This window comes from Macrosteles quadrilineatus, unplaced genomic scaffold (assembly GCF_028750875.1).
Source record: "Macrosteles quadrilineatus isolate MER2022 unplaced genomic scaffold, UCM_ALF_1.0 Scaffold_4__1_contigs__length_99947679, whole genome shotgun sequence".
Lineage (NCBI taxonomy): Eukaryota > Metazoa > Arthropoda > Insecta > Hemiptera > Cicadellidae > Macrosteles > Macrosteles quadrilineatus.
In genome coordinates, this window is record NW_026542597.1 from 26872146 (window position 1) to 26887955 (window position 15810).

Consider the following 15810-nt stretch of genomic DNA (forward strand, 5'->3'; position numbering starts at 1 on the left):
TACTCACAGATTTTGTTACAGTCTAAAATTCAATTTTCTCTCTGAGTTTTTTGTTACCATGATTGTTTATGTGACATAAAAGAGACTTTACACTAAGTTATGCTTTTAGTTTGGCTAGGTCAAAAATTGGTGTATTCAAAAGAATTCAATAATTTCTATTAACACATTTTGTGTGTATGCCTCATTCTACTACATCCATTCACTTGTGTATCTTGTTAACTCCTTGTTGTTAGATAGTATTACTATCATTAATTCATAGTCCATTAACTATTAGTATCTGTCCAGTCCAGTATTAGTATCTGACCTCACTTGGAAACAAACTGTGATGGAATAACTCTATCTTGCTTCAACTTAAACACGAGAATGGAAATTCTAGTTCTTCCCTCAGTCAAAGGTACAACTTTAAGACATGAATGGATAGTCAAGTTCTATCCATAGTAAAAAATTCTAAAATCCTTTACTCACCTAGCGGAGGGTCCGCGCAGACTAAGTGTCACATGATCTCCTCTGTCTCCGTCCGCCACCTCGACTCTCCCCACTACCAAACCTTCCACCCCCACCCCGGCTAGCTCCTCCTCTGGAAGGTCTGGTACGAAGAACTCGTACTGCAAGTAGCGGAACCGAGGATCCCAATCGTTGACGTTCAACACTGAGATGTTGATTTGTGCAGTTGCATTCTGGAGAAAAAGATTTATGTTTATTTTAACTATAACTATTGCATCTCTAAATTATAGTATTATTAAAAGATATACGTTATCAGTATGTATGTTTTGTGTACATTGAAATACACAGTGAAACTAAAGGTGGAGACTGACCCTCTGTTGGTTGACGGTATTAAAAAAGTTTACCTACAGTGTAACGTAAAGGGGATTCCTTTGATTCGTTAAAAAATAAGTAAGTTTTTTTGCTCTAGATCTGATGTTAAATCTGTAATATTAGTCAATGATTTATTGTACCTTTACTTAGTTTTCAGACTTTTTCAATATTTGGCTACATATTGCACTAAAAATTTTTGTTGTACTGATCAATTTTAAATGCAGTACAGTACTGGGACACAAACTCAACCTTAAGGCATTGCTACCTTTATCTCAGATGCCGCCGCGCTACGCAGCTACCGCCTTTAGGAATTGTTTATCATGTCAAAAGGTTTTTGATAAGTCAATGGCTTAGTCAGAAATGTGATGGACTATATAAAATCCAATTCGGTAATAATGAAAGGTCAGTGTTACACCACAGATATTTATCAGTACAGTTAATACTTGTATATTGGCTTACACCTTCTTTTTTGTTCCACCCACTGGCCTTTGAGGCCCATGTGGACGTGCAAATGCAAGGTTAAAAGAGGCATGAAGGTTATTACAACGGTTCATAATTTTTTAGTAGGTTCTGAGCTATGGACAGTTAAACAAAAATATTACTACAGACATATTGCAAAAACCCTTGTAAACTTTATTTAATTCACTATCTTGGAAAACATAAACTAGGTACCATATATCCGTCAGTGCAGTGGACTTGGAAGACGTAGGAGTCTTGAGTCTCAAAATCCAGAGGTTTCTGCAGCACAATGTCTCCACTGGGAGTGACTCGGAACATGTCCTCGTAGTTGTCCAGCCAGAACCTTAGCTTCTGCAACATAATGTTGACAAATATAATTATATATCAGTGAATTTCATCAGAACCGTTAAGTGTGATTAGGTTATTTATTTTTTAAATTAAATAAATAACAGTTGAGGTTTATGAAATAAAAAAAAAACTCTTGGCTTAGGAATAGGTCCACAAAAAAGAAGAAAGTATGGACACAAAGGAAAGACAAGAAAAGAATTACAAACAGTTAATAGCACACATGTAGTCCACAAAGAGATTAATTACAAGACGTCCTTTCAAGGTAGAGGGGTAAAATATCAAATAAATGGTGTTGTGAACTTTTTTGTGGAAGAAACTCCCTCTGGAATTATTTCTTTAATGAGTTAGTTGTGAGTTAATCCTTCTTAGTTGATGGTAAACATTATTATTCTTCTTAATAGTTTAAGTTAAACTTAAATTTTTCAGTTTCACCAGGGACATTTTAAATCTCTTTTCTTCGTGCTTAGTGCTTGCTTGTGACCTTCGAAAAATCCAACCACTCTATGTCCTTATGACTGTTAAAGAGTTGGCATATTTTTCCAAGCGATACCATTTTGTATTGAGCGAGTTGGAATGGAGGAATTTCACAACTAACTATCTAGAATAATATCATAAATTGTATTCATGTACTGTTAACTAGTCACAAAAAGAACTTGATAGTTAAATATTCAGAAGATCTTTATGTCTTAGTTAATTTAGTAATTTTATTTTACAATTTACAGTCCCAAAAACCTTTTATGCATAAGTATGCATTAGTTAGTAGCAAAACTAATGAGTGACCATCCTTTTTTCCGGGACAAACGACAACCTGCCCCAAAAAAACTCTCTTTGAGGCGCAATGCCACAATGGGCCCTGGAGATAATTGTGCCTTTGGGCCCATTCATTAAAGCGGCCCTGCTTTGAGAGATCTGTGCATCAAACCCCCATAGTATTCATCTCCTGTTCTACAGCAGAAGTATTTTATAGTGTAGTTAGTTTTAAATTAGAAACTACTAAATACAACTATCGATTCCCACCTTGTCTCTGTGCCTGTTGGTGATTACGGTCAGCAGTACACTGTTGAGAGGCACAGACTCCAGCACTCCAGCAAAGTAGTGGCTCTGGAGGAACTGGAGCTCCTTGAGGCTGGTGCCTGGACGAGACACAGTCAGGGTGGACAGAGCGTATCTGTCTGGGTTGTCGTATTGAGTGGCCTGGCAAAATGGTGAACATCGTTAGCTTTTGTAGGAAAAAATATTTTAAAAACAATTTGTGTGATTAATGTCAGTGCTTTTCAAAGCTTTTTGTAAGCGAACAACATATACACATATAAAATCCCACCAAAATGAACCCATTATCCTACATTATATCTTGTGTACTGTTTTTACCTTTACAACCAATGTGGCAGGCTGGAGAAGTTCATCATCAGGAATTGTTTTCTTGACAATAACATGTCCTGTCGATCTGTCGATTTCAAAAAATCTTGTATCCGAATTTTCTGTAACAATTCAACAAAAAATTTATAGTAATTGATGGAAAACAATATTTTAATGTTAGGCAATTAGACTTTTAGGACTTCATGTTATATTTGCTGTGTTTTTTCTATGATTATCTTGTTTGACTTAACTTTAGTAAAGAATATGATGAAATTTCCTCTGTAAACTCTTATAAAAAAGTAATTTAGAATTGGTATTCGTCATTCTATTCTATTTCTTTATCCTTTTGTTTGATCTAGAAGTGATTTTATTTGTGCCCTCATTAGTCATGTAGGCAATTTTTTTTTATTTGATCGAGGCAGTGCAAAACAACGCTGTGTATTTTAAGCTAAATGGGAATAGAGGATATGAGTGTACTATAATAATGTAGGATGACTAGTGAAGCTTATTTTTGTTACAGAATAACTTTTGAACTGATCATCATTATTTAAAAGTCTATATGATGAAATAATGTTTAAACCTTCTAACAACCCAAGTGTGGTTGCCCTGGTTGGAATAGGGCCGCAGCCTTCCCCGGCTTGTTGTAAGAGGCGACTAACCAGGGCTGGGAGATCTTTCTCTTAATGCTGCCAACTTTCTCTCGGGCGAAGTTTTCTGCTTATATTTGGCTTAGTGATCAAAATATTTTGTATTTCTTGACAACATTATTCCTTCAACCCCGTTTTGGGAGTTTTTCCTCTTTCATTACTGATCATCATCCATTAGAGGTTCTTGGGAATGCCCCTCTAGTGCAGAGGTGCTAATATGTGCCTCTCTCTGCTGTTGGGACATCTTAGTGCTAAACATGTCTCCCAAAACAGGTGACAGCCTTAAATTATTATGGTAGGGCGGTGGCAGAGGAACCTCTTACATGTACTTTGCAGATGGAGAGCTTGGGGATAGTACTCCTGTGTCAGAAATATGTTGACACAGAGAGTTGCATTGAAATCTGGCTCCGAAACATAGAGAAGGATTTTAAGACAATGAATGTGTTGGACACCTTCCAGGCTCAGGAAAGTACGATCCAAGTTGTCAAGAACAATGTTGCCAAACTCAAGGCTGATCCTGGTATTGTCTTCTTTCCGGCTAATGTGGAAAGCAGCTATGGAGAAAATAGCAGAGATGGTTGTCTCCATGCCCTACAACATGGCGCCACCTTCATCCAAGAAATACAAGAGGCCTTCTAGGCTGTAAAGACTTCTAAAAAAGTAAAAGAGGTTGTCCAGACCACAACACCTAAAAGTTAAAGCTATGACAACCCAGAAGGACCTTCAACAGCAGCCACCAAACAGAGTTAATTCACCCTGAGAAATCAAGGGACGATTTACAATTTCAATCTGTGGCGTCTAGGCTACAACTATCTTGTAGCGTACAAACTCAGAACCTACTCTCCACCTAATGGAGGCACTATGGCAAGGAATCTTAAGTCCCTTTTCCTGGCTCACTCGATGTGCAAACTGGGGGAGTTTGGAATGATGAACAAGGATGCAAAGGTGGTTTCTTTCCTTAGCCAAATAGACAGTTAAAGACTAATGTCAGAGGTCCTTGGTCTGATCGTAGAAGGCTGATGATGTCTGTGGTACAGTCTGTATTATGGTGCGGAAGCGTACGTGGGTAGATGCACTCAACAAAAAAGTACAGTTTACAGAATGCAACTTGCCTGAGTGCAATGTCAGGCAGCATTTAATTTAGCATCTGCCTACTAAACTGTGTGCGGACCCACACTCTGATGGCAGCTAGAGTCATGTACAATTTTTGTTGTGGAGAGGATGGCAATTTTTAGTGAGTGGGAAAGGCCAAGCATTCCACAAGCGCATCCCCACGTATCGGCTCTGATACGAGGAGTTTGGAACAGCAAACACGTGGGCACACTGGATTAGGCGACCAATACAGCAAGTCCAACCTTGGGTCAATCCACTATACACTAGAGGAGGACAAATTGACTTGTGTATCACAGTTCGTCAAGGATATTCTCTAAGCTAAGAAGCTTGGTTTTGACAGGGATGCGATGACTTAAAGAACTGAATGCCAGAAACTCTGCAACCGCTGGGGGAGAAAATCATATGCTGACCTGATGTGAAGAAATGTGACAAAAAGTTCCAGTTCTGTGACTAACAGAGTGGATTTTCAGAGTAGCCTGATCAATTCAGGAGTCTCAAACTGCAGGCTTACCCTGTAGTCCAACTGAGACCATAAACACATTTCCCCTCCCCTCATTCTAAAAACGACACCATAATCTCTTCTGAATATTGTCTGAATTACTTACCATTGTTGAAAGAGTAAAAGATAGCAGCATTGATAGCTACATCCTGGTCATATGCCATGATCTCTCTGGGTTGTATCCTTAATCTGGTGCCCTGGACAAAGATTAAATACTTTTGTTAAGTGACCAATACACAAATATTGAATGAGTTTAGTCCCAGAACTCTGACCTACAAGAAAATATATCTGTAGTAATCGATTCTAGTAGAACTTCAACCCAATCTCAATAAGAGTCAGTGTAAATAGATAACCCTGGTAGCTACAGTAGTACTGTTTAAAACTATCTATAAATGCTGATTTATTTAAATTACTAAGCTACAGTAAATTATAAATTACTATGCTAGTCCTATAACACTATATACTTTTTAAAGGATTCTCCACAGAAACCATTTTTACAGTACCCAAAAAAGTAATTTATGGTTCCTTTAATTAAGTTTACTAAAGGAAAAAAATGAATTATTGAACACACCTGTGTAGCTTGGTCTGGCACGATCGCTGAGTATCTCTCATCCAGAAACTTAGGGTTCTGGTCGTCTGCATCTATCACATTGACGTGGACTTGAGTATCGGAGAATTGTGGTGGGTTTCCTTGGTCCTGTGGAATAAAACCAGTTTCAAAATGGTTAAAATTAAGGAGAAAAGTTTATTTTTGGAATGCCATGACTTTGTTGGGCAAAATCGCAAAATGATAACAGTGGGAGCAAAGTTAATAGGATGTAAGATTGAGAGTGGTGGAGAGTATCTGCAGGCAAGTTTGCACAACCAATAACCTCATGTTAAAAACCTCTTAAGATCTGTGCTGGGTTAGGGCAGGTTAGTTATTGAACTCAATCTCAATAATTTTATGTATACAAAATATGTACCTGTACCTTAAAGATTGAGTTATTTTCCTTATAAGACTGTTACCAAGTAAAATCTTATGTTTCGAGATTTTTCCAGCTATGACCATAGAAATGTTTACTTTTTACCATCTAACTATATTTGAATATTATTATGTTTGAATAAAATTAACAAAATGGTGTATGCATCCTCACACAATTGAATTCTGAATTACAAATTGCTTTTAAATCCATTCTTTTATATTAAACAAATTGTTTGTATTTTAAAATTAATAGGTGAACTTTCATTTATGTCTTTTTTGCGTGATCATTTAAGCAGAACTCGGACTTGGTTCTGTAATTTGTCGACTATATGTTTCTTTGATTGAAAATCTAGAAGGATAGATTCAGTCCCAGCTTTAGAACATAGTGTAAAAACGTTTTTAGGAGGTTTTCATCTAGTACCCATATATTTATTCAGGTTTACCTGTGCTCGGATGCCGATCGTGAAGTTAGAGAGTGCCTCATAGTCGAGAGGCTTACGGAGGACGATCGTTCCTTCTAACTCGTTGATGAACACAAAATAATCCTGAAAATGTAAATATGGATAACAAAAGGGTCAAAATACAGCTCCTCAATATAACAAGAAAGTAAACCCAGCAATTAAAAAAACATCCCTAGTTAATGCTTAGAAATTTTTTTATTAAAAAGGGTACCCTTTTATGTTTATTTTACTTTATTAAATAACTTCTTGATCATCATTGTACGTGTTATTGAATTTACAGAAAATAAATAAAAGAAACGTCTTATAACACTTTCCGTATTTTACTTTATGTATGATGGCCGTATTCGTATAAATTAGCAGTGTAATTTAAACATCTTTTCAATCATTCGCATCCTTTATTTGCCAGACTAAATGGTATCTTCTTTGTTCTGACCTAAAGGTGGTGACATAATAATACTTTGCCAAATTTAAATAAAATATCAGATATTATTTGAGAAGTTGAATCTTAAGTAGGAAATTAGTTTTCCCACCTATAAGATTTATATATTTAATTTTTGTTGAAAGAATAGTGTTCGCTTTCAACAACTATGACCATTTACTGCTATCAATTGCTACACCTGATAGATCACTCACGCATTGACGTGTAAACACTATATAATAGCTTACAGAGTTTGGTCCGGGTAATACAGAGTACTGCACTGTAGAGAATGGTCCTTGCTGATCCAAATCTACTGTTTTGACTGCCTGAAGTACACGGGTACCAACCACAGTTACCTGCAATCAATATTTAGGTATGAAATTAAATAGGAAACACTATAATACCAAATATAATATTTAAAAAAATACAATTCAGGCCTTCTACAGTTTTCAAGCGGTAATGACGTACTTTGCACTCTACACAAATACTGTAGCTATTAAAACATATTGTAAAAATACTAGGTAATAACATTTTATGGTAATTTCTTCTTACCTCAGAAATATTGAGTATGTAAGGAGCATTGATGAACTTTGGTGCATTGTCGTTGACGTCCGTGACTCTTATACTGACAGGAATTACAAAGCCCTGTAAGCAAAGAATATACAAATATTACAAGGATTACTTTATCTGTCTCATAAGTTATTTGATACATTTTATAAATACTAATGGTTTTGATCAATATCTCAAAAAGACATTAACTAATCATAAAAATAATCACATTTATGCTTTGAACTAATCTGATGGAGTAGACCTACTGTATCAACTAACTGTAGTAGATGTATTAGTTGTCAGTTATTGTTGTTGTTAGCATCTCAGACTTAAGCGTGAAAGATATGTGTTAGATTCCCGGAACACCCACACAAATCATCATCAGGTTTGGACTGCTTTCCTAAAAAGTGTTTCTGGTACCTCCTCTTTAAGTACCTACTTAATAAATGCCTAAACATACACAATCAAATAATTTTGTGACTACTCAGTCACCATCATGGGGTTGTATATAACCATACCGAAACTCTTTACTTTGATACTTCAATATTATTGTCTGGGTAGTGTTGAAAAAAATTTTCTATCTATTATAAAAACATAAGTACTAAATTTAAATTTATTTATGAAGAGGACTTACCGGTACAGTAGTTCTTCTTCTATCACAGATAATGTTAATATAGACTGAAGCAGGACCATCGATTCCCTAGAAATAATGAAAATTAATAATAACTTTATGGGCAAAAACACAACGTGGTAGTATTGACTATAGTCAATGGTGAAAGTAAAAAACACGTTATTCACAGCCTTTGTCATTTATAAAGAAGTTTTGACAAAACTCTCAATGATTTTAAAAACAAATATTAAGAAGCAGAGTTATTTCATTTTGCCCTTCTCATCAAGATCGAATATCTATTTCAGGGTTTATTGGACTGCAGGGTTAAAAGTGGAATTTGAGGCTATTTTGTTTAATTGATGAATTCAATACTTTTTCCATATTTTTAACATACAGTACAGTGATAATTGAAGTTTAATCTACATCCTTCCCTTGTTGTTTAATCGTTTATTTCATATTAGCCAAGAAATGTCTCTTAATACTTTGATATGGACAAGGATAGCTGGATAATACTCTTATCATCATAGTTGATTGACATGTTTGACCTGACCCTTGCACCTCCTCCTCAATAAGTCAACACAGACTATAGTTCTCACCACATCAAAGTTGACTGATCCATCCTTTGGTATTGTAATGATTAATTTAATTTATTAAATCAATTTTCAAAACTGTTCTACGGCTCAATCCAAGTTTTCTTCGAAAACTTTAAAATATATCGCCAGTCTGGCTATAATTATTTTACAAAACTTTATTTATCCATAACTACTAAAGTTGTTATTTTAGACACTGTACTGACAACTTTAACAGACTTATGGTCATATCCAACCAGAAACGGCCTTTAAAGAAACTACCAAAAACAACAAACACAAACACTAATGTTTAGCATGAACCGAAGTCTCCCGGTCCCGTGTGTATGTGTGTGAGGGAGTGGGAGAGGATAATATGTCCTTTAACGGATTTATAATCAATGTTACCTCCTTGTCCAGTTTCCTAGTGAGAGTAAGGTTTTTAGATCCCGGAGCTATCCTGACCGGACTGTCAAGCTCCTTGAGTCTCAAGTCAATGTTTCCTGTAGGACCAGGGTCCCCCAGGATGTGTAGAGTCCCTGAAAAAGACAGGAAATTAGTGAGAAAAAAAGTCACAGATTATTTAATAATAATAATGTAGAACTGAATTAACATAACAACAAATCTATACAAACAGGTCATTAGACTAGTTTCTTTGTGATGACAGAATTTTAGGGAGGTCGGAAGTCGATGACAAGTTAAGCTCTAATGCCGCTAGCTACTTCTATTACTCCTGAAGGGTTTGATTTAAATGTTAATCATAACTGTCTTGAAGTGTAAATTTGAACAATTGGATGAAAGTTAAAATTAAGAAGCGATTCGACTGACAGAATGATAAACCTGTTTGCAAAACAATTAGATTGGCCCTTTCAGGATGTATCCTGTCATAATTTCAAAATTAAAAGTCAAATCCAAGTTAAATAGGTATTAGATATGGTTTTTGATATATACCAATACACAATGATAAGTAGCTTAAAAATATGTATGATTCCAAAGATACCCAAGGGAAATCAAAAAGTTAGTTGATGCGCCTGAGTCAATGATGTAGGCAAAACCGAGTCTGAAAAGTGCTGGAATTGCGGCTAGAGCATTGTAGGCGCAAAGGTAACACATTATGCTTGAACCAGTGAAAATTTTAAGAGCGGGAATATATTTACTGACTAGTTAGTTTTGTGTTGTACCCTTTGCATACATGAAGTAGACACTCAATTCCAATAGTGTTTTAGTCTTTTCGATTAATATACAGGGTGATTGGTACTCAGTGTGACAAAAGTTTTTGGTTTAAGTACAAAGTAAGAAGTGTGATGATGCATATAAAATGTTCCAAGTCTAAAAATTAGCTTCCCAAAAGATTATTTTATGTTTTTTTTTCAAAAATTACCATGCTTTTAAACTTAATACAGCGATTTCTCAATTACCTGTGTATGGATTTGTGTAGATAATGTCATTTTCGTGTTCTACATTAAATTTTAAATAAGAATAACACAAAATTACAGAGTATCAGTTGTAAAAACTCCATTGTAAATAGATTCAAAGATACAAATTAAGATGTTTGATTAAAATTTAAAAACAATGGTCTATTGCATTTTTCACACCCTGTATACAAGAAAGTGTCGGAATATGTTAAAAACTGTGCCATTTTATAAGCTTTCCAACCATATGCTACACTATTGAGGTTTAGATATTTTTTCGTTTGCTTTGGTGGTTTGAATGCCAGAAAACAGGGAATTTTTTTACTGTTTTACTATTCAAGCTGAAACAAAAATACAACTTTTGCTTAATACATGCCGACTTTCTATGTTTTAAATGTTAAAGACACCATGCTTTGTTGTCTTCAAACCACTAAAGCGTACATAAGCAGACATAAAGCTCAATGGTGTAGCATATGGTTGGAAAGCTTATAAAATGGCGCAGTTTTTAACATATTCCAACACTTTCTTGTATACAGGGTTTGAACAAATGCAATTGACCAACGTCTTTTTAAATTTTTATCAAACATCTTAATTTTTATCTTTGAATCTATTTACAATGGAGTTTTCACAACTGACCCCCCGTCATTTTGTATTATTCTTATTCAAAATTTAATATATAACACGAAAATGACATTATCTACTCAAATCAATTTACAGGTAATTGAGAAATAGCTGTATTAAATTTAAAAACATAGTTATTTTTGAAAAACATAAAATAATTCTTTGGGAAGCTAATTTTTAGACTTGAACATTTTATATGCATCATCACACTGCATTTACTTTGTACTTACACCAACAGATTTTTGTCACACTGAGTACCAATCACCCTGTATGTATACTTAGTTTAATTTAGCAACCTACAGTCTGCGATTAACACAGACATTTATATCCTGGATATTAATAATTTTAAATGACACAAATAGCTGATTTTTAAGACTTACCGACGACGGATCCTACTGGCAGATCTTCGCTGACGAAAAAACTTTCCGCTGATCCTCCGGTCTCCAAGAAACACCTGTTGTCGGGTCCTGTAACAAGGGAAATAACTGTTTAATATGTGTTCCACCAAAAAGGATTTGATAAGGAGAGTATTCTTCTAGTAATCACGCAGCGTTCCAAAGGTTAAATCGTGTGGTTTAGGAAGTGGTTTAGAAAATCTACGGAATTTGCGGTTTCCAGAACAAGTAGGAGGGTGAGTCTACAAGGAAGTTTGCGGTGGCGCCCAAAAGGCGTCATAAACAGGATCGCTTTACTAAGTTCTCATGGGTATTTTTTACATTTATTCATTAACTTAAAATCATATATTCACATAAATTAGGACTATGTGCCACACTGATTGTCGTTCTTCAATACTGTTACTCATTTTACAAAGAAAATGCTTTGCAACTAGTTTGAGTAATGTTGCTCATTGTTGTTTGTGTCGTGCATTTAGAGTGTTTGCACGATTTTTGAAAAGGGGCCAAGTTTCGTCGATTATCGTTTGATATCATAATTAACTTGTTAGCCCAATTAACAATGATATCTTGATCTCGATTGTAGTCATTTGATAGGTATTGTGCTAACTGGACTTGGTGAGACATACACAATTTTAATTTCCAGCGAAGTATGTGAAACTAAACACTAGTCATGCCCGACATAAATATAGTTTTCATGAAGTACGACCTCATATAAAAAAACGGCGATAGTTTAAGTAACTGATTCAAAGTTTATGCACATAACAATTAACTGACCCACTAGGCCAAGCCATAAAACTACCATCTACGCCATTACCGTAAATAAATGTTGTGCCACTAAGGTAGTTTTATATAGTCAATTGTCATGTTGTACCTAGACGTTTGTGTAACAACAAGCAATTCGGAGGAAAGGTGTATTTTACAACAATTGGCCCCTATGCTCCAATATACATTTTAATACATGAGTTTCCATTTCAACACTACTGCAGTAATCAACACGTAGTTTTCCCTACAACTTTAACAAGCTTTTACGTAAACATTTTCTTCGAAACTTACATTTTAAACATTCTAAAAAACAGTGAAATCGTTCCCAATAATTAGCTGTCCAACATTTCGATTTCCCAATCCTTTCGCCAGACCACTATACTTTTCCAGACAAAACCACTTAGGTCTATTGACAATTACACAGTACACCACCCTTGCATGTAGAGTAACGGTCAGGGTAATGCAGGATCGTTGTCGCTACGGAGTGACTCCAGGTTCCCAGCCCGGCTTCCCATGGTCCGTCCGGGCGTGACGCCGCACGTGCCCAGGAGGTCACGGTTCATCACGCTTGACATCTGTGTCTCGTGTCATTCAGGTTGAGGTTTTACACAACCTCGAGCTGGAAGATTAACGGAGTGTTGGGCAGTGGTGTACGACAATGCCTGCTGGAGGGAAACGTTCGAGGATGATTTGATGGGAATTTATATTTTGGAGGACTTTTCCGGGATAAGGTACTCAGTACGTACCGGTATTTAGTATGAATTCACTTTAGTTTTTTATGAGTTAGCTAATCTATAAATATTGGGTAGGTGTACATTTTATGGCAATGTGATTTTATTCGAAACATGGGATGAGGCTAACAAGCAACTGGTACCCTGAAAATCTAATATGGAGGTAAAAATCCAACATGGCCGCACTCCAACGCGTTAAATCCTAATGGTCACATCTACAGAAAAACAAAAGATATGCAGAACACAATGGGAACATCGTACTGAACTAAAATCAGCATCAGCCTGCATGGAATGTCGCCGGCTAATTACCAACGACAAAGTCCATAAAAAATCAGTAACTTTTTCATGTTTCGTGAAACGTTTGATAAATGGTCCTCTATAAAGTACCAGCTCATCTTAGTGACACATAAAGCCAAACAAGTCTTATCTTTATCAATCCATTCTACACTGATCCTGCTATCCATTTTGAAATTCGCACATAGGAGCGCGTCACTGACTTAGTTTAAACATAATTAAACAAATATAAAACTTATACTGTATTTTCTTAGACAAGATGACTAACTGGATGTTACAATAACCTACAAACCTCGTCCCGCCTATTGTTCTTGTATACTGTAAGTACTAGAATATTTTACATACTCCATGGCGATGGAGGAGCCCGGGAGACGAGGGGAGGAAACGGAACCATAGGGCGTACTTCCGGCCTCAGTCACCGGAACTGACAACAGGTGGTGCTGTGAGGCAAGAAACACGACTGGCTGCAGGTTTGGAGGGCACAGGTTCAATTAAATAGAAGATGAATAGCATTCCCCAAAGATATACCGTTTGAACAAATCAGAAACATCAATCAGCATTTTCGCCAGTACAACGCGGTCATCTACAGAAGCTCAAGCTTTGGAAGATCAAGGTGTTACAGCATAAAACACAGTGTTATCTGATGATAGGTCAGGGAATCAGTAGGGTTTCATAATAAGTAAGATGTGTGGGGCGTAAATTTTTAAATCTTCATTTTAATTTGATTCAAAGCCAGTAGGTAAAGTCATAGGAGATATAAGAAATGAGCTAGGGAACAAATCTGTGTGGCGAAATATAGGCCTAACCATAGGTGAATATAGCAATGCTTCGGGAAAATTCAAAGCAGGAGCTGCATTTTGATAGACGGGCCAGTAAGTGATTAACAAATCAAAATTATTATTGGGGTAGCTTAATTTGACATATTTTGTGAGCCATTTGAAGTTTTTATGTAAAAATATTCGACCGAAGACGTGAACCGATTTCCAAAATCCACGTTTATCAAGGTTATGGACGGTATTTTTTAAGGTTGGGTAATGTTCCTTCCTAAAGTATCTCGTCCTCTTCAATCCTAAGTCAATAGGGCCATTCGTCAACTGACTGACCTTCTATAGTTGTCGTCAAATATCAACCTACAATCAAAAACACACAAACACACAAATATCAAACACAAACAAATACAAATACAATCAAATATCAGCTTACGATGTCGTGATGTTCCAGTGTGCTTAAAACCTATATGGAATCCCTCCCTCACCCACGGATTATTTTTAGCCCATATCTGAACCCAAGATTTTACAATCGGCCTTTGGGTAAAAAAAAGACATCTGTGTAGGTTTAAATAAAATCAATTTAAATTTAAACTACTGTACGATTTAAACTGAATATAGTGCTGGAAAAATGATGCAACATCTATCACTTAAAATTCAAGAATATAATTATCCACGCATTCTTTCTACGACACGCATAAAAGTGAAACGGTCATCCGCTTCATATTCAAATTACGTTTGTGCATTCAAATGTAGATGCGACCGGGAAGCAAAAACTTCTGTCCATCATAACTGTTTTAGATGCCTAATCATCAGTATTATCCTCCTAATCGCACTGCTGAGTATTATGGACCTCTCGTCTATTAGGCACAAAGGTCAAAGGCTCTAGTAATTAGAGACAAAGGCGGCTTCAGAATGAATAGAGGTAGTGCCTTGGTGGCCGTACTGGGTATTAATCATTGGCTGACTAAGCAACTGTTTAATCTGGACAGATAATGTAATAGAAATGTATTTAAAATAGGTATTGTAAGTTGAAGCTTTATTGAAAATACTGTTTACTGCCAATAATCCGGCACTTTGGGGATCGGAAGGGTGTTGGAGTACCAAAATCTCCAAAATTACACTTAAACTAGGAAGTCCACTTATAATTTCCTAATATGTATGGTTTGACTAGTTAAGAATTATTTGACTATTCAATACGTATTGTTTAAATTAAATGATTATTAACTGATTATTTGACTATTTAAATTTACAATTTTAAGCATTATATCCCCTTTATCTTTAGTATAGTTTTGGTACTTGGTAGTCCGACGTGTATGATAACCATGTAATCATTCCGATCAGTAAATGAGTCTTCGTTCTAATCTGTTCATTTGAAGTTTCATTCAAAAACTTTCTGTTTTGACTGTTCGTTTATTTACATCTTTCACCGAGTTCCAACTTTGTGTACTAGCTGAGGCAACATACACCCTGGAAAGACTGCTTCAATTGAAGAGTTAAACGTCTCATCAAACCGCTGGGACCACTGTTCCCTACCTTTCTATTGTTGTACAATGCATCTATTGTTTCAACATTTAGTCGAACTATTGTTGATTTGAACTATTGTAATTTCCTTGATCTTAATAGGTGAATGAGGGGAGAGCGAGCCGGTTCCTGAGGTCCCGGGTTCAATTCCATCCAAATCACCAATGGATTTGATCTTAGTGGTAATGCCGCACTTCTTAGGACAAAAAAAAAACTTCTTAGGACAAAAAGGTGGAACTCTCCTCTATTTATAAGAGTCATTCATTACGTAATGATAAATTTGTTCATAAATACAACATATTTTAATGAAATATTATGTTTTAGCTAATGTTGTCACTTACATTTCTTATCAATGCATAGCCCCCAGGAATATGATACTCTTTTTAAAACTAGCTGTAATTTTCATAACGTAAACCAACTATTCACTTGACCAAAAGGACGTGATGAAATAGCCTAATCAGCTGTTTGATCGTATTCCCGCGAAATCACGCATCGCAA

The 15810-nt window shown here is 35.9% G+C and overlaps 1 protein-coding gene across 1 annotated transcript in view; it reads right to left on the minus strand.

The window, feature by feature from the left end:
- The window catches only part of LOC128993412 (protocadherin Fat 2-like), a 93388-nt gene that overhangs the window by 6388 nt on the left and 71190 nt on the right, over positions 1-15810 (minus strand). Inside the window, exons 3-14 of the mRNA XM_054417302.1 lie at positions 11220-11306; positions 9215-9345; positions 8265-8330; positions 7634-7726; positions 7330-7437; positions 6646-6747; positions 5810-5935; positions 5345-5435; positions 2992-3101; positions 2641-2817; positions 1489-1626; positions 466-677 (exon numbers count right to left, since the gene is read on the minus strand). Coding sequence (XP_054273277.1) covers positions 466-677; positions 1489-1626; positions 2641-2817; positions 2992-3101; positions 5345-5435; positions 5810-5935; positions 6646-6747; positions 7330-7437; positions 7634-7726; positions 8265-8330; positions 9215-9345; positions 11220-11306 — 1441 coding nt within the window. The remainder of the gene's footprint in view (positions 1-465; positions 678-1488; positions 1627-2640; positions 2818-2991; positions 3102-5344; positions 5436-5809; positions 5936-6645; positions 6748-7329; positions 7438-7633; positions 7727-8264; positions 8331-9214; positions 9346-11219; positions 11307-15810) is intronic.